Raw genomic sequence first — 22,498 nt, forward strand, 5'->3', positions numbered from 1 at the left:
GATATCACTCGCAAGGTCAATATCATTATCAAGACAAAACATCAGTTTCGATAAATATTTGTTTTGCATGTTTGCGTTTTGTTTTGTTTCCAATGTAAACTTTAAAAAAGTGAAAATAATAGATAAAGTAAGTTCTTATCGATGGATGAAATAAAACGCCTGGCAGGCTCTACTTACAATAAATATTAAAGTTAAACTTTTTACCATTTTCGTATGATGGTTTGAAACTGTTCATGCAATTATTAAATGAACTTAATGCACTTTAGTTTATTATATTATTATTGGATTGAAAATAGAATCTGTCCTCTTGTAGCTGCAACAGCAGTGATAAGACTTCAATGAGTTTGACTTGTATACATAAATAATTGTATGAACTGAGTGTCAAAGTGAAAATTTTAAACTCTTACTAATTTGTATGGAGGTGGAGCTGCCATCAGCATAAAAATGGATGACTCACAATTAAACTGGAGAAAGTGACGGAATTTCATGATAACATTCCCCATTTTTTAAACATTTTTGTAATTCGAAAACTAAAAGAAAAGAAAAAAAGAAAATGAACCTGGTAGTGTTTTGAACAAGACACAACTGCAGCTTATCTTGATTAGACATTCAAAAATATTTGACAAAATAGATACATCCGAATCTCCCAATATACATCTACCCTGTTAAAAAAAGATAAATCCATATCTTCTCGTTGGAAAAAAGATTCATTCACAGAAATCTACGATAAGACGATAAGAAGCATTTGAAATAAGCTGTACTTTGTGGTATGATTATAACAGGGTTTTCAATGAATAACATTGTATTATTACCAGAACGTCTGGTGATTAAGTTTCGCTTCTGTGAATTAGGAAGAGATTATTTGAGCCGCACCATGAGAAAACCAGCATAGTGCATTTTCGACCAGCATGGATCCAGACCATGCAGCCTGCGCATCCGCTCAGTCTGGTCAGGGCCCACGCTGTTCGCTTTCAAAGCCTATTTCAATTAGAGAAACCGTTAGCGAACAGCATGGATCCTGACCAGACTGCGCGGATGCGCAGGCTGGTCTGGATCCATGCTGTCGCAAACGCACTATGTTGGTTTTCTCATGGTGCTGCTCATTTCATCTGCTGCACTGATTTGTTTAAATTTATATTTGGGCTTTCTAATCTATTAAATTCCCTAGAGTAAATGTTGTATGAAATTTTGATGAAATGTTAGAAACCTAACTAAATATTGTTCCTCCTAACATCATTTGAAACGACTAAAACCCTGATAGTATTATTTCAGACGGTTTGCAGGAGACAGTTTTCTAATATGTGTGTTTCAAGACTAGGCAGTGTTTGAATGAATAGTTAATACAGCGCGTATTGTTCTAGCAGTTCATAACGTAATCATACAAAATCAAATTATTATTCCGCTAGGCTGTATTTATCAATAGTACTGAGATGAATAGTTATTGCATTTACCTTCAATTATGCATGGATAAATGCGGAGACTGAGAAATATTGTCCTGCTGGGAACAAACATTTGATTGATGAGATACCAGGGAATATTTAAATCAAACCAGTATTTATCAATATTAATGTGAGTCATTTTTACAATCCCGATAAAAATGTCATCCGGTAATTTAAGAAAACAGTGATTTTGTCACGACGGAATTATATCAATGCACATCTGAACGAAAAAAAAATATCATAATTTAAAGTCTATTATTTCGATTCTAACACGATTTCTAGAACTATAATCTATGTACATCATTGATGACATTCACCAAATACTTGCCTGTGTTTCAAGGATTTGCTGTGATGTTTGGAACATGGTGTGGGGGTAAGAGTGAGGTTGGGTGCGCACCATAAACCTGTTTAAGCTCCCCAGTGGTGTTTTTGCCACAGACCGTTCCAAGGCGGTGTCACACTGTGTTCCTTTATTTGTTTGTTTTGTCCTCTTGTGTTTGCTTTGTATGTGAGTGTGTGTGTTAGAAGTGTGCACATCTGCGTGCTGTGAGTTTCGTTTTGGGGAGGCTGCGTTTTTGCAACGTGACATTCCCTGTTTGATATTTATCCTTGTTTTTTATGTCGTAATAATTGTGACGTACAAACAGTGACCTTGTTGCATAATAATGTCACAGGTTCAGTCTTTTTGTTAATGGGTTGTGTTAGAATTGAAGAATCATCAGTTATAGCACTTGAGAGATTAATATGGTCATTTATCATCTCATACATTGTTTGATATCATTTTTATGGAATGGGATTTTCGTTGTGTTTTTGTTTTCAATATCTAAGTAAAATTGTACAACTGCACTCTCGGCATGGATCTGTCTGATGTGTAAATATTGACCATCCATTTAAAAGTGTCAATACAATACCATACAATACAAGACTTTTGCAATTAGTAATTGGAGCGTTCGAGCCTCACCCGGGGCGTTGAATTCTTCATGTGTGGAAGCTATCCCGCTGGCTTACGGAAGGCCGGTGGTTCTACCCAGGTGCCCGCTCGTGATGAATTAATGCACGGAGGGGCACCTGGGGTCTTCAATCACAGCAAAGCTGGAAAGTCGCTATATGACCTATGATTGTGTCGGTGCGGCGTTAAACCTAACAAAATAAATAAATAAACAATTGGAGCATGACTTGATAGCTTACGAGCTTTTAAATCCATTTAAATATAACATATTCGAATTCGACCGACCTTAAATTAGTGAATATGAATGTTATAGTTAAGCATTAGCTTTTATTGTTAATTAACATGTTAGCACAATACATTCCTTTTACCACAGTGTATAATGTTGCTCTAAGCAAGTCTTTGAAGTAATGTTCATTTATACAAAACTTTTTTTTTTGTTTTTTGCGTTCCGTTATATTAAAGTAATGTATTTTAACTTGTTTATTAGAATGTAAAAATATTTTATTTGAAATCCTCTCAAGACCCCTTCGTGTATAGGTAGTATCACTTGTCTAGAAGACGAAGTGTAGCCATGACCCGGGACTGGGGCTCGAACCCCTGATATCAATATCTAGCTGCAGACACTGCATCACAGTCCCCACTTTCTCGGGTACAATAACAGCGCTTTTGTAGAAGCTAGTCAGTTCTACTGTTGAACATTACCGAGGTTGAATAAGCTGCGGATGGTGGCCAGTTTGATTTTATTTTGAAAAGTTGCAGCATTAGCTTCAAAGACAGGGAAAATGGCACATGTTATAGCTTTAAGCCCGTCATAGAGTCAATAAACTACTTGAATTACCATACCCATTTGTAATTTTAATCTTTGTCTTAATTTGTCAAGCGTTTTTCCCTATCATATAACTTTCCTGCATACTACGCTGTATTAGCGACTTCGGAATGTCAATATAGATGCAATATCTCTTAAACTTCCCGGAAATAGAAGCGTTTTTGAGAAGTTCTAGTCTGGTTTATATTCAAGAAATAATAAAAGCAGAGCCATGTTTAAATATATTGTGACAATACGATTTGGTTATACGCCCGCGGAATAATTTCACGCGGGCGCAGAATGAGTGAATTATTACACGCGGCGTATAACCTACGCGAAGTGTTTATATATATCTACACATGGTCCTTCTATACTTTGATTCCAACATGTCATTTATGTAAATAAGCAGATGAAATAGAGAAGCACTATTTCATGGCGCATGAATTGCGCCAAATACAATACTATAGGTCGGTGTGACGCCAACGCATAATCTTGAAAGTCTACTACAAAACCTTTATCACAATGCCAATGTATTTATAATTACTGCTAGAACTTCATGGTGTCATGGAATGCTATTCTGTGAAAGAAATCCTTATTACGACATAAATTCAGCGGCAAACCCATACATATTACTTGATCACATGGTAGAAAATAGGCAAACTTAAAATCTTCACAGATATATTGCTCACGGTTACAGAGAAGTTCCTTTGCCTTATTTTCAGAAGTCCTCGGAGCCGATTAGCTAAAGTATACATTTAATATTAATTCTATCTGTAGGGGAGGAAAAGTTTAAATACCGCTTGCCCATCGTCGCTGTGTGTTTGAGTTAAACCTGTTGTCAAGTTCTTTTGACAGTGGTTATGTGCATTTGTGCCTGAAATACATTTTAATATCATGAAAGGAGCCACATTAGTTCGTCATCCCTATTTACGCTGGAAAAGTGCCATATGTACTTGGCTGTCGAAGTGAATTTCAATTCCTTAAAATCAAAACTGTAACATTTTTCATCTGTCTTTTTAGGTTGTGACAGTGGATTTGGAAATCAGATTGCTCGCCGATTGGATAATAAGGGTTTCACAGTTTTTGCTGGCTGTTTGTTGCCGGACCAAGAGGGAGCAAAACAACTGAAGGAACAGTGCTCGGATCGGCTGCATATTGTCCATGTAGATGTGACAGATGATTGGCTTGTCCGAGGAGCAGTGAAATACGTCAAGGAAAATCTAGGAGAGAACGGTAATAAACATTGTTCTTCGAAAACAAAATCTTGATATTTATAATATGCGGAATGCCGTAAATCAAATTGTGGGCAACATTGAACTTGAATATCGATATGGTGAATGTTGCACGACAATCATTTTGTTTACATAGTCATTTTCCAAGCGATTCTAAAAGTTAAAGTAGAATTTGTAGTCGTATGGTGTTCGAATTACGACATTCCACTTTCTTTTTGTGACCTCGCTTTTTAGCGGGGTCACAGAGCGAAAACACGATAATTAGCGGGATCGCGGAATAAAATTGTCTAGATTTAGTATCTGGAATGTCGGGGGCGCAGTGCGAAAACTCGACGTTTAAGCAGAGCTAATTATCGTTTTTTTTCGACCCGCGCCCCCGCCATTTTAACCATTTTAACCGAAAATGCAAAAAAATCGCGTAGATGAAAGGTCAAGGTCACAATGACCCGGAACAGTTAAACGGTTTCGGGATGATAACTTGAGAACGCTTGGGCCAAGGATCATTAATTTTGGTACACAGGTGTAACATCATAAAATACAGGTCAAATTCAACTTTGCGGTGAGTAAGTCAAAGGTCAAGGTCACAATGACCCGGAACAGTTTAACGGTTTCCGGATGATAACTTGAGAACTTTTAGGACTAGGATCATGAAAGTTGATAGGGAGGTTGGTCATGTCCAGCAGATGTACCTTATCGATTTTGAGGTCAGTAGGTCGTAGGTCAAGGTCACAGTGACCCGGAACAGTTCAACCGTTTCCGGACGATGACTTGAGAACGCTTGGGCATAGGATAACGAAACTTAATAGGGAGGTTGCATGACCAGCAGATGACCCATATTGATTTTGAGGTCCGACGTTGACATTGTCTTACTTCTGTGACAAGGTCGTATTGTGGGGGTATAATTCGTCACTCCCGTGACAGCTCTAGTTTTCAGTTGGAGGTGGCTCGAACTTTGGACACCTTGTTTCGTAGTCTAATCACAACGGTTTCTGTTTATTTCAGTGTTGTGGGCAGTTGTCAACAATGCGGGTATAGCAATTTTCACGGAAATAGAATGGTGTTCAGTTATACAGTTTCAGCGGATATTTGACGTCAATGTTCTGGGTGTTGTCAGAGTAACCAAAGCGTTTCTGCCGCTTATCAGGCAAACAAATGGCCGGATTGTTAACGTCGCAAGTCTTGCTGGTAAGCATTATTTTATAATACATTAGCTAAAATGATTTAGCTTCAGAGATGTTTATATACTGTTTTGGATCCTTGACCTGAAACGAAATCCTACGGACTAACCTTTTACTTCCATTATTGTTTTGACCTGTCAAAAAATAAACCATTTTGAAAACGAGCTCTACATAATAAGCACTGCTGTTTGCTATATTTTGCCCACCATTGCAATATATAAATAACACAGGCCATGCAACGAGGGTAATATGGAATATTGTCACCCTAGGAAAAGTAATAACATATTACATATTACTATTTTTCGAAGGTTGACAATATATCATATCACACGAGCAGGCCTGTGTTATTTGTTTTATTATACTGGAAATCATATCCTGAGATAGTTACTATACGGAAAAGATAACATAAAGAATATTCAATAGCAACGTCTTTGTTTTCTTCGAAACAAGGTATAACAGGAGAGACATAAGATTTTTGTGGGACGCATTTGTTCTTGAAAATGTTTATAAGCGTCTAAGTCGCCTTACCAACTCGTCTGAACGCTTGTCTGTATAGGGTGGCTATATACATCATTACATGTGGTAAATGTTTACTTGAGGTAAAATGATTTAAAATAATTTACTTTTCAATGTTTCAAAACAATCAGGTTAATGCTTAAAACAGTTACCTTTCGAAAATCTCCTGTTTTTCTAAGCCCAGAGATAATGTACTAGTCTAAAAAAGAAAATAATCAGATGTACGAAAGATAACGTCTATCTACTTACAAAATTTCGGTTAACAGACACTGGGTAATACCAAAATAACATTTACCTTTAAAAAGAACATTTAAGTAGAAGAGGAATTCGTCGATCATCCAAAACGCCTGACATTGAATCCCGTGATCCTGTGATCGCAGCGGACCCAGCAGGGCATTCGTCTGTTTGCAAATTTGATTAAACCCAGTACCTGTTTTTACTTAATCTGTTAAGGTGTTGGACCCGTAGTGACAATCGACAATTTCCGTTCGTTTACGTATTCTCCGTCTGTAACCGGCATTCTCCGGTTATTGTGAAAAGTAACTTTCTGTCATCGCCGAAGGATGCCGAAATCGCATACGGAGGATACGTTATCTCACGGAAATTGGCGACTGTCATTACGGGTACGTAATCTTAAAGTCCGTTACATAACGTGTAAGTGTCGGAAAAGGTGGAAAACTAAATTGTATCGACAGAAAAGAACACCAGATCATGTAGGAGTAAACTTTTGCTTCCTAAACTTTATATAGTTTTGAACATTTTATTACAGGACGATTCACAATGCCAGCATTCGCAGCATATTCCATGTCGAAAAGAGCATGTATTGCATTTTCTGACGCCTTGAGGATAGAGATGAAAAAGTTCCATGTAAAAGTTGTTACGATTGAACCAGCACTTTATAAGTAAGTTTCTTACAATAGAACATGTGACCTATTTTTTTTCTTTATCCATATCTTATATTGTCTTGTCACTTTATACTTATTTATTAATTTGTTTCTAAAAAGGCATGAACTACGCATGATTAATGCGTCCTTGACTTCTTTAATACACATGTAAATGGGTGAACCACCTGGGTCTTACTTCTTTTACTTCTGGTATTTGCAGTTTTATTTTTTTTTCTGATACTTATTAATGATACTATATGCGGTTTCCGTTTAATTATGACCAAAATGTATTGAAAATAACTACCACTGTCATGAAATAATTGCGACATGTCGTAAATTAATCATAAATTGTTACGAATATTATTAATATAAGGTAGTGGACCCGAAAAGAGAATCGACATTTTCCGTTCGGTTACTTATTTTCACTATGCGATTTCGGCATTCTCCGGAGGTTATGGAAAATATTCCTCTTTCGGCCGAATGATGCCGAAATTGCTTACGGAGTATACATAATCGCCCGTCGGAAATTGCCGGCTTTTATTACGAGTACACTACCTTAAAGCATGCATTACGTCAGATTAGCTTTATTAAGAATGAAAGTTGATACATAATAAGTGAACGATTATGACCTAAATGAACCACATTCCCCATTTCTGTTACAGAACCCCTATATCTGAGACAGGATATCTCGAAGCACAGAATCGGAAGTCCTGGAGCGAGACCCCAACAGAAGTTAAAGAGGCTTACGGTGATGAATACTTTGATGCGTTTCTTGAAAATATCGGTGTACAGATGAAACGTGCGAAATCCAACATCAACGAGGTGATCGATCTAATGGAAAATGCCGTTACGGATGCTAACCCAAAAATACGTTACGTTCCATCAAGTTCAATCATTAGAGCGACAATTCTAACGTATCTGCCCTCTAAGGTTACAGACAAACTTTTCCAAATCTACACACCAAAGGTCCTACCAAGACAGAGCACAAGTAGCGCAGGCAGCGTGTCAGACAATGACGTCACAAATTAAGCTCATTCATTTCATGACAGAGACAGTTTATGAGAATACTTGTGATGTGTCTTTGTACAATGCACTATTATAAGGGGCTCGTGTTTAGAATATTTTGGAGAGAAGCAAGGCTGCCTTTCCGATAACTTGAGTGGTTTAGAAATATAACTTTGCAAAGGTATCGACCATTGATTATTTTTCGATGGGTATTTGTACTATTTTGACAGCGGCTGAATTTAGCAGATGGTGTTCAAGAACTGCGAATTTGTTTATATCAGTTTTGGTTACAAAAGTATATATGTGTTTGATTTACTTGCAGGGGTTTATATCATAAGTCAGGTACCCTGATCCTTATCTTTCCTATGTTACGGGTAAAATCACAGAAAATCATGTAACATTTCATAAAGTAATACCCATGTGTACTTTTGGACAACCCAAATAGTCCCGTTTGTAATTTCTGTTACATTAATATCACTGTTAGAGTTAGCGGATTTGGTTTCAACTCGGCGCTGTTTTTTATTTCTTTTTTTTTTGTAATTAAAATGTCCTATTATTAAAATACATGTCGAGAATGTATACTTTAAAATAAAAATCTGCAGCCTTTTATAAATCTGGCCTCCAACTTCTTATAGTATGGTGAATGGTCTATTTTCATAGACATTGAATTTTCGTCATGTTTGGGGCTCCTAACGGGTACTAAGATTTACAAAGAAAAACATTCGAAGGACGAGGGCCCTACTCATTTAGAACCAATTTTAAAAATATATGAACTGATATATACAATACAGTACAGATGCATTATACTAACTTCCAAAAACTTAATTAGAAACGGAAGTGACGTTTTGCACATATCAAATTTAATCACAACATCTCTTTATTAGAAATTTGTAATCAAGGTAAAGCGTTGCCGCGGCGCAGGAGAAATAAAATTTGCACATATGTCGACATAGATTGGTAGAAAAAAATGTTTAGAAATAGGAACATTTTATGACAGTTGTTAAAAAAATCACTAGGAGAACAGAGAAAGGGCCGAATAGGACAATGGACCGACTGATCCTCTTACAAGTAGTCCAAATGGCTTTCGTAGGTTCTTATTCCGGAGGTGTGTGTGTTCTCCGTAATAATTGACTGAAGACAAAGTAATTCGTCCTCCACCTCTGTTTTGCGTGGGGAAGATGTCAGTATCTGTGGAGAATGAAGGAAACTGTGAACGAGTCCAGAAACATCTGGTAGTTAAACTGACTGCCATATATAGCTGGAACGGCGTTAAACCCAACAAAACAGCAACTTACAAATAAATCTGAAAAGTCTTTGATTACACTCCATATTCAGTTGTATATTTTCGCTTGACGCGATATTAAGCCTGTAAATAAATGATACATTTCACTACCATTATTATACATGTAAATGTTTATCTAGCCATAATCATTACTTCAAATGAACGATGGTAATAAACTGATTTTTCTATTTTATTTTATATGTGAGATCTTTGTTTTTCTTTATGACAAGTGAGAGACTGCATCCCACTTTCTGATTTTTGAACGGATTTTGTTATTTTAGTGTTAGAAATCCAGTTTTATATTGTTTGGTCCTTGACAGTAATATGGTACTTTATGTACGCCAAATTTTAGCTCGACTATTCGAAGAATAGATAGCTCTATATTCCTAGTTTTTGTGCGTCCTCGTATGTAAGCTGTCTATGGTACCCAAGTATGTTACAGAACTAATTCATTGTGTGGACCAGATCTACACTGCACATGTTCCATAACTCTGTTTCTTTCAACAAAGCTATGTCTCTTTCTACCACTCAGCAATTGTTCTGGTATAATATGGTATCTCAATAAGCAGTATATGAGATGAAAGTTTTTTTAATCAAAATGTACCCTTTTTTTTATTATTTTAACATTTTAGTACAACGACGTTTGAACTGTCACGTGTTGCTGTCCTCTGACTGATCTTGCTTAAATTTTCGTTACATGTACATCTAATAATACCCTTTTAGCTCACCTGACCACGAGGTGGCACATGATGAGCTTTAAAGATCGACCGTCCGTCTGTCGTCCGTCCGTCACCACAATTTCTTTAAACAACAACACCCCCCCCCCCCCATAAATCACAAAGCCAATCTAATTTCAACGAATCTACAGGCCTAACTAAACTAAAGGAACCAGCGTGGGAGCCATCTGGTCTAGTCGCGTAATGGCTGCCAGGTATTTGAACACTAATTTTTCACTTGGCATGGCAACAGAGGTCTAAATTGAAGCTAGTTTCTGTTTAAATTTCATTGTGGATGTATTTTTGACATTTTGGTAGGAAAAATGGGAGAGCAGGTTGTATTTGGTGAAGTCAAGCTCAATTTTAGTATGAGTAGTACTTCCAGGTCACAGCAGTGTGATTTTGATGTCAGTTTACAATAAGCAAATGTGACCATAGAAATCTCTCTTAGAAGATACATGACCCCTACTTTTCTCTTCATTTTATATCAGATTTATCATAGCTCTTTAAAATGAGGTAAGGATTTGTTCTCTGAAATGGGTCTAGCTATGTTTGGTACCTCTTTAAAAAAGGTCACTTTTATAGGGAAAACTATTTACCTTATTGTGACCTACACAGGAATGTTCCTTGTATCAAATTCCTACCGTGCAAAATTCTGGCCGACATGACGACCAAAGAAAAAGGTTAAAAACACATCTCTCAGAAAGCCCTGGTCCGAGTTCAAAATAATAGGATTTATGCTGCATTTATCATATTAAATCTGCTTATTTTTTAATGGACTGCTTTAAACCCTATTCCATTCAGGAAGGTGGTGACGACAACAATATCTTAGTATTTATTCACGAGAGAACGTTTCTTGTTTCCCTTTGCATGCATTTTGGGAGTTTCTCACGAGAGTCAGTGCGCAGATATTGCGGTTCAACACAGTTTAGGGAACCAAATGAGGTTACGCCATAACATAATGGACGCGATTATTAGAAAATTATGATAGCGTCAGTAAAGTTACTGTAGCCAGAAATAATCTCAACCGTACGTGATGACCACATGAGCCGTGCCATGAGAAAACCAACATAGTGGGGTTGCGACCAGCATGGATCCAGACCAGCCTGCGCATTCGCGCAGTCTGGTCAGGATCCATGCTGTTCGCTAAAGGTTTCTCTAATTGCAATAGGCTTTGAAAGCGAACAGCATGTATCCTGACCAGACTGCGCGGATGCGCAGGCTGGTCTGGATCCATGCTGGTCGCAAACCAATTATTTTGGTTTTCTCATGGCACGTCTCAGTCATTGTTCTTCAGCCAAAGTAGAAAATAAAATTTGTAAAAAGATTCCTTTGAAGCATAGAATGCAACCATAAAAAAAATAATAGCAGACTCAGTTTGATTAGAGTCTGTTCACCTTATTTAACTGCAAGCAGACTTTGATGATGCAGTTTATTTCCATCGTAAGGTATTATCCACAACCACAAGAAATATAACTTACAGACAGTAAGTCATTGCCATAGTTCCATGTAGAAACTATAGGCCGCTGAAAGCTTGCGTGTGATAGTTCATTGGAGTTTTTTTTGTATGGCCAGAGATAAGCCAAAACGTCTTCCTTAGGCTGAGCTTGCAAATATTTTCTGGTCTAGTTAGGTCCCTGTAAGTTGGACGTTTTCGTATTAACCAGTCTTGGAGATATTTCCCCGAGTGACCTTTAAAAGACGTGTTTATGTAAAACAATTTTTCCCCAGCCATTAGATTTATTTATTTTTTATACATACAAGCACCTGACTGGCTCAGTTGGTAACACATGATATTCAAGTTTTTTAAAAAAAATCTCGAAAAAATCTCGAGCGTGGTGGTCATAGGTTCAAGTTCCACGTTGAGCGCTGATTTCTTTTTCTATTTTTAGCTCACCTAAGCAATGCTCAGGTGAGTTTTTCTGATCACTCGATGTCCGGCGTCTGTCTGTCTGTCTGTCTGACTGTCGTCTGTCTGTCGTCTGTCTGTCCGTCAACATTTAGCTTGTGTATGCGATAGAAGCTGTATTTTTCAACTGATCTTCAAGAAATTTGGTCAGAATGATTATCTCGATGAAGTCTAGGCCGAGTTCGAAAATGGGTCATCTGGAGTCAAAAACTAGGTCACTAGGTCAAATCAAAGAAAAACCTTGTGTATGCGATAGAGGCTGTATTTTTCAATTAAGCTTCATGAATTTTGGTCAGAATGATTGCCTTGATGAAATCTAGTCAACTTCGAATATGGGTCATCTGGGGTCAAAAAGGAGGTCATTAGGTCAAATCAAAGAAAAACCTTGTGTATGTGATAGAGGCTATATTTTTCAATTGATCTTCATGAAATTCAGTCAGAATGATTGCCTTTATAAAATCTTGGTTAGGTTTGAATATGGGTCATCTTGGGTCAAAAATTAGGTCACTAGATCAAATCAAAGAAAAACCTTGTGTATGCAATAGAGGCTGTATTTTTCAATTGATCTTTATGAAATTTGGTCAGAATTATTGCCTTGATAAAATCTAGGTAGAGTTTGGTTATTGGTCATCTGTGGTCAAAAACTAGGTCAAATCAAAGAAAAACCTTGTGTATGCAGAAGAGGCTGTATTTTATAGCTGATCTTTATGAAATTTGGTCAGAATGATTTCCTTGATGAAATCTAGGTCAAGGTTGAATATGGGTCATCTGGAGTCAAAAACTAGGTCACTAGGTCAAATAAAAGAAATACTTGTGTTTGCTCCAATTTTAATGATACTTGGTCAGAATATTTTTTCCATGCAATCACTAGGTCTGTGTTTACACTGTTATGGTGTATTATGGTGTGTTTCTCAGGTAAGCGACCTAGGGTCATCTTGGCCCTCTTGTTTAGATAAGTTTCTCATTTCCAAATATTAATTTTCGTTTGTGCTGATTGGGATAAATGACAAAATAAATCGACATTATAAACCAACGATGCTGTAGGGCATGGTTATTAATAGTGTTGTTGAAGTCCCAGGATAGGATAACATTTATGTTCAGATTTGGAATATTCAGAAATAATTCTAAACGAATGGGAGTATATATATTTTATACATAAATTTATCAAGTTTGAGCATTTATGATTCAAAATTTAGCTCATTAGGGAGACATTACGTTCAGAACCATAACGTTCATACATCCGTGTTTCAGACCCGCCAAGAGTTATCATCAGATGTATTTTTCATTGCCAGGCCGGGTTCAATCCACTTCCGTTGGATGAAAAATGGCGAGAGAACTACTTTATCTAATATAACTGTCATATTCTGTATATTTTAAAGACCCATTTAAATAGAAAGTTGTATAAGTTATTTTGTGACTATATATGTAAAGAATTTCAAAAAGAATTAATAATCTGTCAAATTGCACGGCGGCTCTATGTACCTGTGGACGGAATCTATATGATTTATGAATATTGATCTATAATAAATTTTAAGAAATTCGAACTTCTTGCCTAACTGGATTATTTAAAACCAGACACTTTGACACAAATAACTGTTTTGATTTTTCAAATACTTTCACGAGTGAGTGTATGGTTTATTTGAAAGAATACATGATGTCAGCATATGTAAACAGGCTATTATCCGGGCTTACGTCCTTTAGTTCAAATAGTTAAAAGATAGGACGGTGTGGTAATATAAAACGGTGATACAGCTGGTAGTAGTATACAGTGATAAACAAGCCACGAGCAGAACTTTTATAAAACTACACCATGGATCTGACAATAGTTTTCATATTTATTCTTGTATTTCTTGTGTCAGTTCTTGTAATCAGAAAACCTAAAACTCTCCCGCCAGGGTATTTTGGGATTCCTTTCATTGGATCTGTGCCAATGATGCGAAAACTTCGTGGTAAAAGACCGCATCTTGTGTTGTTTGAGGAGTCTAAACGTATTGGAAACATATTTAGCTGGTATTTAGGGAATCAGCTGATCGTGGTTCTGAGTGGGTATGATACTATACATGAGGCGCTGGTGAAGAAGGCGGAAGCTTTTAGCGACAGACCGAACTTCAACAGAAACCCAATTTTCCCAAGAACCAATGGAGAAAATGGTATGTTTATCTTTCGAAAATGTTAACTTGTTCAAGAAAAATATTTTTTGGTAAGTTGTCATGTTTTTTACTCTTTTTTTTTTAAACTATATGCCTTCTGGTTGGATGATCGTTATCTATTTTTAGACAACTCTTGGAAAACTACGCTCCTTGTCAAAAGTTTGTACCAACCTGATGTTTCTATCGGTTACAAAGCTCTGTGAACTTATATAAGAGTGTTAAAATGAGGGGCATCTAAAGAAAATGATCCATTAATTTAGGCATTTTTATAACTGAATTTTAATAAGCAGCCGACAAACCCATCACATGAATAAATGGGGCGCATTTTTTAGCTGATCATTTAAAGGACACTGATTGACAAGAGACTCACGTTTATAGCATGTATTTATCCTAAGCTTTTGTCTGGCTCGTCTATCTCCCATATTTTGCTTAGTGACATAGTTATTATATGTAACTGTGTGTAAGAATATGTGGTGAAAATTCAACCGTAATAGCTCTAGTGTTACTGTTGAGTCATCAACAGCATTTTACTATTTGCATAATTGCTCTATGCATGTAAAATAAAATATTGGAAAAGAATTTTAATTTTACAGGAATTCTGACTGGTAGATACGGACAATGTTGGCGGGAATTACGGCGGTTCACGCTCCAAGCTCTACGGGATTTTGATGTTGGAAAGGCATCTATCGAAGAAAAGATTGATGTAGAAATTGAGACAGCTACAGCGTTCCTACAAGACACTAATGGAAAACCAACATCAATGAATCAATTAATGCAGAAAATTGTGGCAAACGTCATCTTTGGTATCGTATTTGGACAAAGGTAACCGTAACAAAACAGCAAATGATACACCGTCGCATGAAAATTTATGTGTTAATTTGTTTTTCATGTCAACAACGCTATAATCAAAAGTGTTGTATCTATGCGCAAAGATGTTTTCATTCGGGGATATTTTGCCCCACTCTTGTTTCTTTACTGTATATGGGCAGTCTCAAATTTGTCTAAAATCCCCTTGTAACACGTCATGCATATAAACATGTGAAATGTTATGAATAATAGCATATAATTTCAATACTTCATTTTTCTCCTCCTTAGATATGACTACGATGATCCGGAATTCGACAGAACGCGAGCAATGACCAACGCTGTTGTTACTGGTGAAGGTCCGGTCAGCTTTACGCCTTTTATGCCGAAATTTCTCGTCAACATTCTTAAACGAACGGTATGCCATATATAAATTTAACAAAAGATTACCAGGATTCTTGCTACTGTCATATGTGAGCACATGTGCTTTTATTCTGCAAAGAATGTGAGGGAAACTACCCAGATATGCTCTGTATATGGCGTGTTATCATTTTTTTTAAAACAAATCATGTTATCGGTGCATCTTTTCATGAGACTTACTAGTAACGTAAGTAATTTACATGGAATTCTTAACTAAAATAAACTGTTACAAACTTTCTATAGATGTGCTAAATCGAAGTTTATAGCAGACAAAATATTCACAAAAGTATCAAATGACACTTTATGTTTACATTCCCCATCCCATTTAAATATTTTAATAGGATGCTAAGAACAGCGATATTAGAAGACAGTGTATTGTCGACATGCGCAAATATGTATATAAACAAATAGATGAGCACGAGGCTACTTTCGACAGGGACAACATCCGGGACTTTGTAGACATTTACATTCAGACAGAGAAAGAAGGAGATGGAAGCATGCGCAAATTTGTCACAAGTAAATAGAAACTAGTTTACATCATTTTCTTTTCAGAACTACACATTTTACGCACTTCTCCTATCATTAAGAAAAGATTCTTTAAAGAATATTTGAACAAGTTAGTAGCGACCTATAACTTACGTTTACTTACAAATTTCAAAGTGATGGTCACTCTCCAAAACGTTTGCAGAGAATTCGTTTTACCATATATTTTTATAAAAGAAACATCAAGCTATAGGTAAACAATTATAAAACACAAAATAAAACTGTCAATATCATTTATTTCTAGGGTGCCGCAAGTAAAAATATCTAATGAGACAGATTTCTAACTAAAACATTGAAAAATTAAGGTCGAGTCCTGTGGGACAGTTTTAAATTTTGCTCACTTCATTCAAAAATAATCTTGAGGCAGAAGTAAAACCTAACTACATTTCTTCCGTAATACGAATACCAGTATGTAATCTAAAGAGTAAAGATGAAATAGTAAAGCTTCACCGCATGCCATGAGTAACTCAGTATTTTAAAAATGTCTAACTCTGCCCCCTTCCGTTTCAGAGGTAAATTCACTTTGAACAGCAAGTAATTGCTCAGCAAATGAAAAAATCCACTTTTGTACAAATAACCAATAATAAGTTTTGAAAAAGTAAAACCTCACTAGAAAAAAAGGAATACAAGGAAAAACATTATCCCAATGGGGCTTGAACCTATGAAAAATTTAAGTCAAAGTAGGTTTATGGTAGAAATTGAATACTCTTCAAAAGGAGGTACACTATGGGTCAAAGTTTCAAGAAACGGTTTCACGGGAGGGGATCCAACATATGTATTCCCAAATGGGCACCGCTTAAATTCATATGTTGTGCTTCCGGTAGTACATATGTGGTAAAAATTTCGCAGAAAATCAGGTAAGGTTTTTATTTGTGATTGAATTTTGCGGAAATGACATTGTTTTGCCAAAAAATCGCGATGCAGTGCAACCGAGTATACATTAACCAGCACGCAAGTCCATGTACATTACCTGTATTCGTAGAAATGACAGAGAAAAACTTATCCTCCGTGAAGCGGTATGACTGAAAATTAGCAGCATTTTTATCAACAGATGGAAATATGTTGTAATTGCATTGCGCTTGCTTCAATTTTGCCATCGAAACCTTCCGTATGCAAAACCCCACACAGAAAAAGAAAATTATGGCGATCACTTTGCTAGAAAAATGTTTTTGGGCGAAAATCCGAATGGGATACATATGTTGTGCATGGGCTACATATGTGGTGCAATAGACTTTTTAGAACTCCACAGATCTTGAGCTTAAATGGTACCTGGATAAAGAAACGAACTGGAAATACGTGCCAAGTATATGTCACATTATTCCAAAAGTTATATACATGTATATTAAAGGGATAACATATTAGTAACGAGCACAGCTTTAAGCTTACATATGATGCTGTAAAACATTTCCACTAAGGAGTCAACGCAGATCTCCTAAATCCGAAGGGGTTAATGTGTTGCTTATGTGTGTTGACCTTTGAATGTCGGAAATATGCATACTTAGTTTGGTGTATAGTATATAAGTTGCCGATACGGTCTGCGTAATTATATGTTATTGAACCTAGTGTTCTTTTCGTATTTGTTTTACTCGTTCATGTGCGCCTCTTTATATATCTTCGGCGGTATTTTGCATCGTTAACTGTGGAAATTGTCTGTCTTTGAATCATGTACGTGAACTGAGCCAAATATCTGTGTCTCGGGCAACGAACTCGAAAATAAAGTGCAATAAATACTTTTGAGTCTGGGATTTCAATTCAGGAGGAATTTTTGGTTTGCCCGATACAGAACTATTGGCCCGGCCGCTCCAATACATAAGATATTGTGGACCTGGCACTTACTTCTGTTGAACTACGCAGTAACTTCGCAAGCTAGACCTATATAGTTTGTAGTAATATAGGAGGGAGGATATATTGCAAGGCACTCGGTCAAAAATTGTGTAAATAATTGAGCATGGTTATTAAATTATGAAATATGTCCTGGGCCCTTAATTTGATTAAGTTACCTACCAGACGCAGCTATGTTCTGATTATATGACCGAGTACCTTGCAGTATATCCTCCCTCCTATATTTCCACAAACTATGATAGGCCTAGAATGTGGAGTTGCGGTATACATGTAACAACGTAGGTTTACACAAGTAAGTGCCAGGTCCACAATATCATATGTACATGTGGTGGAGAGGCTGGGCCAGTAGTTCTGAATCGGGCAAACCTAAATACCTCCTGAAACACCCTGACGTAAAGTATTTATTACATTTTATTTTTGAGTCCGTTGCCCGAGACAGATATTTTGCTCTATAACTCAGTCCACGGACAGACAATCTCCACAGTTAACGATGCAAAATACCGCCGAAGATATATATAGAGGTGCACATGAACGAGTAAAACAAACACGAAAAGAACACTTAGGTTCATTAACATATAATTACGCAGACCGTATCGGCAACTAATATACTATACACCAAACTAAACATGCATATTTCCGACATTCACAGGTCAACACACATAAGCAACACATTAATGCCTTCGGATTTAGGAGAGATGCGTAGACTCCTAAGTGGAAATGTTCTACAACATCTAATATAAGCTTAAAGCTGTGCTCGTTTATAAGTTATCCCTTTCATACAAATGTATATAACTTTTGGACTGATGTGACATATACTTGACACGTATTTCCTGCTCGTTTCTTTATCCAGGTACCATTCAAGCTCAAGATCTGTGGAGTTCTAAAAATATCTAATGCATCACATATGTATCCTATGCACAACATATGTATCCCATTCGGTTTTTCGCCGAAAAATATTTTTCTAGCAAAGTGATTGCCAAATATTTTTTTCTTCTGGATGGGGTTTAGCATAGAGATGATTGCGAGGGCAAAATTAAGCAGGCGCAGGACATCTAAACAACATATTTCCACTTGTTGATAAAAATGTTGCTATTTTTCAGTTATACCGCTTCACGGAGGATACGTTTTTCTCCGTCATTTTTACAAATACAGGTAAGGTAAATGCACTTACATGCTAGGTAATGTATACTGTGTTGCACTGCATCGCGATTTTTTGGCTAAACAATGTAATTTTCACAATATTTAATCACAAATAAAAATCTCACGTATTTTTCTGCCAAATGTTTACCACATATGTACTACCGGAAGCACAACATATGATTTTAAGCGGTGCCCATTTAGGAATACATATGTTGGACCCCCTCCCGTGGGTTTTATCCCACCATGCCACGATGTAAACAGGGGGTCTTATCATACTCCAATAAAATATCACTATTAGCATTTGTTTTAGTTTGTAATTTTGATGAACTAAGATGTTTCTTTAATAAAACGTAATTAGATGCGCATGTGTCAGTTAATGGAAGACTGTACACACCATGATGTTATATAATCATATATGGTTTACGAAAATCCATTAAAGTTCACAAAAATTCACGAAAATTCAACAGAATTTAAAATCAAACTAAATGTAATTAATTTCTTGTTGTTTAGGTGCTTTCATATATTTGTACTTACGGATGTATTGATTTTACGACAAACTGATATTACATCATCTCTTTTTATTAATTTCAGAAGGGAATATGTTTCGTGTGATCTTTGATCTATTTTTGGCTGGATCTGAAACAACATCAACAACCCTAGATTGGGTTTTTCTTTATATGATCGAATTTCCAGAAGTTCAGAAAAAATGCCAAGAAGAAATTGAGAACGTGAGTTATATTTTTGAACAGACTATACACAACCAGTTAAAACAATTAAATGATATGTGTTTGAGATGAATGTAGTTTGTATCCCTAAAAGATGTTTTAACCGCCCAGCAAGTCGTTCATTGGTCTATACGTAACCTCATATTTAATTTTACCTTTTCACCCGCTACAAAAAGATCACGTTTCAGACCATCCACTGACTGTTTGGTTAAAATCGACCCTTTTTACGGACATTCACGTACCTCAATACCGACTGCCTAGTTACTGTAGATTCTTGCACTGTATTGCATGTGAGGATGTCTTCCAGAGGAAGATTTATGTTTCGGCACAGTTGCAAACTTGTGTATCTGGTCTTCTTTCAAAACTGGAACATAGCCACCTGACCTTATTGTTGTTTGTCCTGATATGAAATCAAAACTGTGCTAATTAACAAAAACAATTTCAAATCACACGCGAACCTAATACATGTATTCCCCATGCAAATAGGTTTGTCGATAAAACATAAATCATCATTAAAACATTAATCATCATTAAATGAGTATGAGTACATTTCCATGGGTCAACATCTTATCTATCATGACGATATGTCTTTTTCAGATACTTGGAGACAAAATTATAGAATATTCAGATCGTAGCAAGCTTGTCTACGTCAACGCCGTCATCATGGAAATACAGAGATGTTGCAATTTAGGTACGCCTTACTCACACTACATGTTTTTACATGCATACTAGTAATGTTAATCTTTTACGTGAACTCATACCTTTTAAAACAAACCAAATAAAAGTTTTAGATTACTATAACAAAACAGTTTGGATGACAATATGAACTTTTAAGATATCTTATATCGTATATAGACAAAATGACGTTTCATACGATAGCTATTTCGCAAGTTTTAGGTTTACCAAAGTATCGGTAACACTTTTTAAGATCATGTTGTTTAACTTAATAATAGGTACTATATTGTCAAATCTGCAATTAAAAACTGCCTGAGCAAACATGTCTGGTCGACGACGTCTCTAGCGATTTTTCATTAAGAGAAAGCTACTTATCGTCAGTTTTGCAGTAATACATAGGTTATCAGTTATCAAGACAATGCTCTTGGATTTCTGATTAGCGCTAACACTGCTTATCTTATGTCACTGATGCTCTCCCATACGATAGGCAAAAGTAGTCTTTTTGGAATCCGCCTGTATCTAGGTCATATTCCTGATTTTGGGTCATATGCATGGCTTTGAGTTATTTGCTTGGCATTGGCTCATTTGCCTGTCTATATGTCATTTGCCTGTCTTTGGATAATATGCCGGTCTTTGGGTCATTGTCTGTCTCTGGGGCATATGCATTTGCCGGTCTTTGGGTCATTTTGCCTGTCTTTGGATATCATGCTTGTCTTTGGGACATTTGTCTGTCTTTGGGTCATATGCCTGTCTTTGAGTCATTTGCGTGTCGTGCCATTTCCCTGCTTTTTTAAAAAAAGAGAATCTTGACAGTTCTAAATATCTGATCAGAACAAAATTTTGTTTTGAATTTATGACCATGATAAAATTAGCTGTTTATGAACTAAAATATTTCAGTACCCATCAACGTGGTGCACAGTACCAGTGAGAACACAACCATCGGAGGCTACAATATACCAGCTAGAACACTGATATTACCAACACTCTATTCAGTTCACATGGACCCCAAATATTTCCCTAGCCCAGAAAAGTTCGATCCAGACAGATTCATAGATGACAAGGGAAACCTGATTAAAAACGAAGCTCTTATACCATTTTCAACAGGTGATCATTTTTACATAATGACATAATAATTGTGTTATATATTGAATTCTTTAAAATTTAATAACGTTTAGATAACTTAACAAGTTTAACTACTTCTATAGACTGTAGGACAAATGGCCACAGAATTCAATTTTATCTTACAAAAGATATATCAAAATGTTTTTATTGCGTAATAGACTGTAATGCTATTTGATATTCAGGTCCGCGTACATGCCTTGGTGAACCTCTAGCCAGAATGGAACTGTTTTTGGTGTTTGCAAATCTACTTCAGCGATTCAACTTTTCAAGAGAAGATCCAAACAAGCCTCATACAATGGAATCTAAACAATCACAGATCACAAATGCCCCGGTTCCGTACAGACTCCGGGCTACCAAGAGGCAGTGATATGTTGCATGCGCATTTCAGCTACTAAAAACCAAAATAAATAATATCGAAATGTCCGATTCTAGATTGTACTCCTATGCGTATTTTCTGGTCGTGAAATATACACAGACACGCCATCTCCATGAAATACAAGCACAAATAAAGGTGGCCACCGCCAATACCAAGTTGGACAGAAATTTGAAATTTAAAGTGTCATACAAATGCTATGTTTCTCGATGGTTACCCTGATGTTGATCAAATACCAGGAAGGAAATACTTTACAGAACTTATTAGGACTAAATCTTAAAACTTCATATTTGTGTAATACAAAAGATATTTAGTATACTTCTTTTGACCACGTTAAATGTGACCAAAATAACTTGCCTAAATATACGTATTTGTTAGCATATACAATTAAAAATGGGAACATTAAGACGCTATGCGAGAATGAATAAATGCATGAATGAAAGAAATCAGGAAGCTAGTCTATTTCATATACAATGTACTTATTATTTAGTGTTTGATCTCATCTTACATTTCCCTTTTTGGTTCATTTTTCTACAAAGCAGAATGTGATTTAAGCCCTGGTGATACATATAATTATAAACTAAGAAAATGAAGTCAACTAAAAGGATAGGATGGTGTTCTTATATTTTTTCTGGACTGATCTGAAATAAGTTTGGACCTTCAGCAAGTTCTTAATTGGAGACTGCAGAGAAATCGATTTTGTATAGAGAAACGTCAAACAAGTTTTTGATGTGATAGTTATCATATCGTTGAATAAAATAAACACGTAAGTATCAGTTGATACCGGTA

At 36.2% G+C, this 22,498-nt stretch overlaps 2 protein-coding genes across 10 annotated transcripts in view; both read left to right on the forward strand.

Annotated features, from left to right (window-relative positions):
* Window positions 1–9,488, forward strand: part of LOC123564970 (17-beta-hydroxysteroid dehydrogenase type 6-like) — an 85,871-nt gene extending 76,383 nt beyond the window's left edge. For all 9 annotated transcript variants that reach the window (XM_045358912.2, XM_045358918.2, XM_045358910.2 and 6 more), the window contains exons 2-5: window positions 4,214–4,426; window positions 5,428–5,610; window positions 6,889–7,021; window positions 7,666–9,488. In XM_045358912.2, coding sequence (XP_045214847.2) covers window positions 4,214–4,426; window positions 5,428–5,610; window positions 6,889–7,021; window positions 7,666–8,032 — 896 coding nt within the window. In that variant the 3' untranslated portion in view covers window positions 8,033–9,488. The remainder of the gene's footprint in view (window positions 1–4,213; window positions 4,427–5,427; window positions 5,611–6,888; window positions 7,022–7,665) is intronic.
* Window positions 9,489–13,625: 4,137 nt separating this feature from the next.
* On the forward strand, window positions 13,626–22,490 carry LOC128555385 (cytochrome P450 2U1-like). The gene is made up of 8 exons (XM_053537624.1): window positions 13,626–14,065; window positions 14,659–14,887; window positions 15,161–15,287; window positions 15,631–15,805; window positions 19,406–19,542; window positions 20,137–20,230; window positions 21,112–21,318; window positions 21,519–22,490. Exons 1-8 carry the CDS (start codon window positions 13,726–13,728, stop codon window positions 21,701–21,703), a joined length of 1,494 nt encoding a protein of 497 aa, XP_053393599.1. The 5' UTR covers window positions 13,626–13,725; the 3' UTR covers window positions 21,704–22,490.
* The last annotated feature ends 8 nt before the right edge of the window (window positions 22,491–22,498 follow it).

This window comes from Mercenaria mercenaria, chromosome 2 (assembly GCF_021730395.1).
Source record: "Mercenaria mercenaria strain notata chromosome 2, MADL_Memer_1, whole genome shotgun sequence".
NCBI classification, from domain to species: domain Eukaryota; kingdom Metazoa; phylum Mollusca; class Bivalvia; order Venerida; family Veneridae; genus Mercenaria; species Mercenaria mercenaria.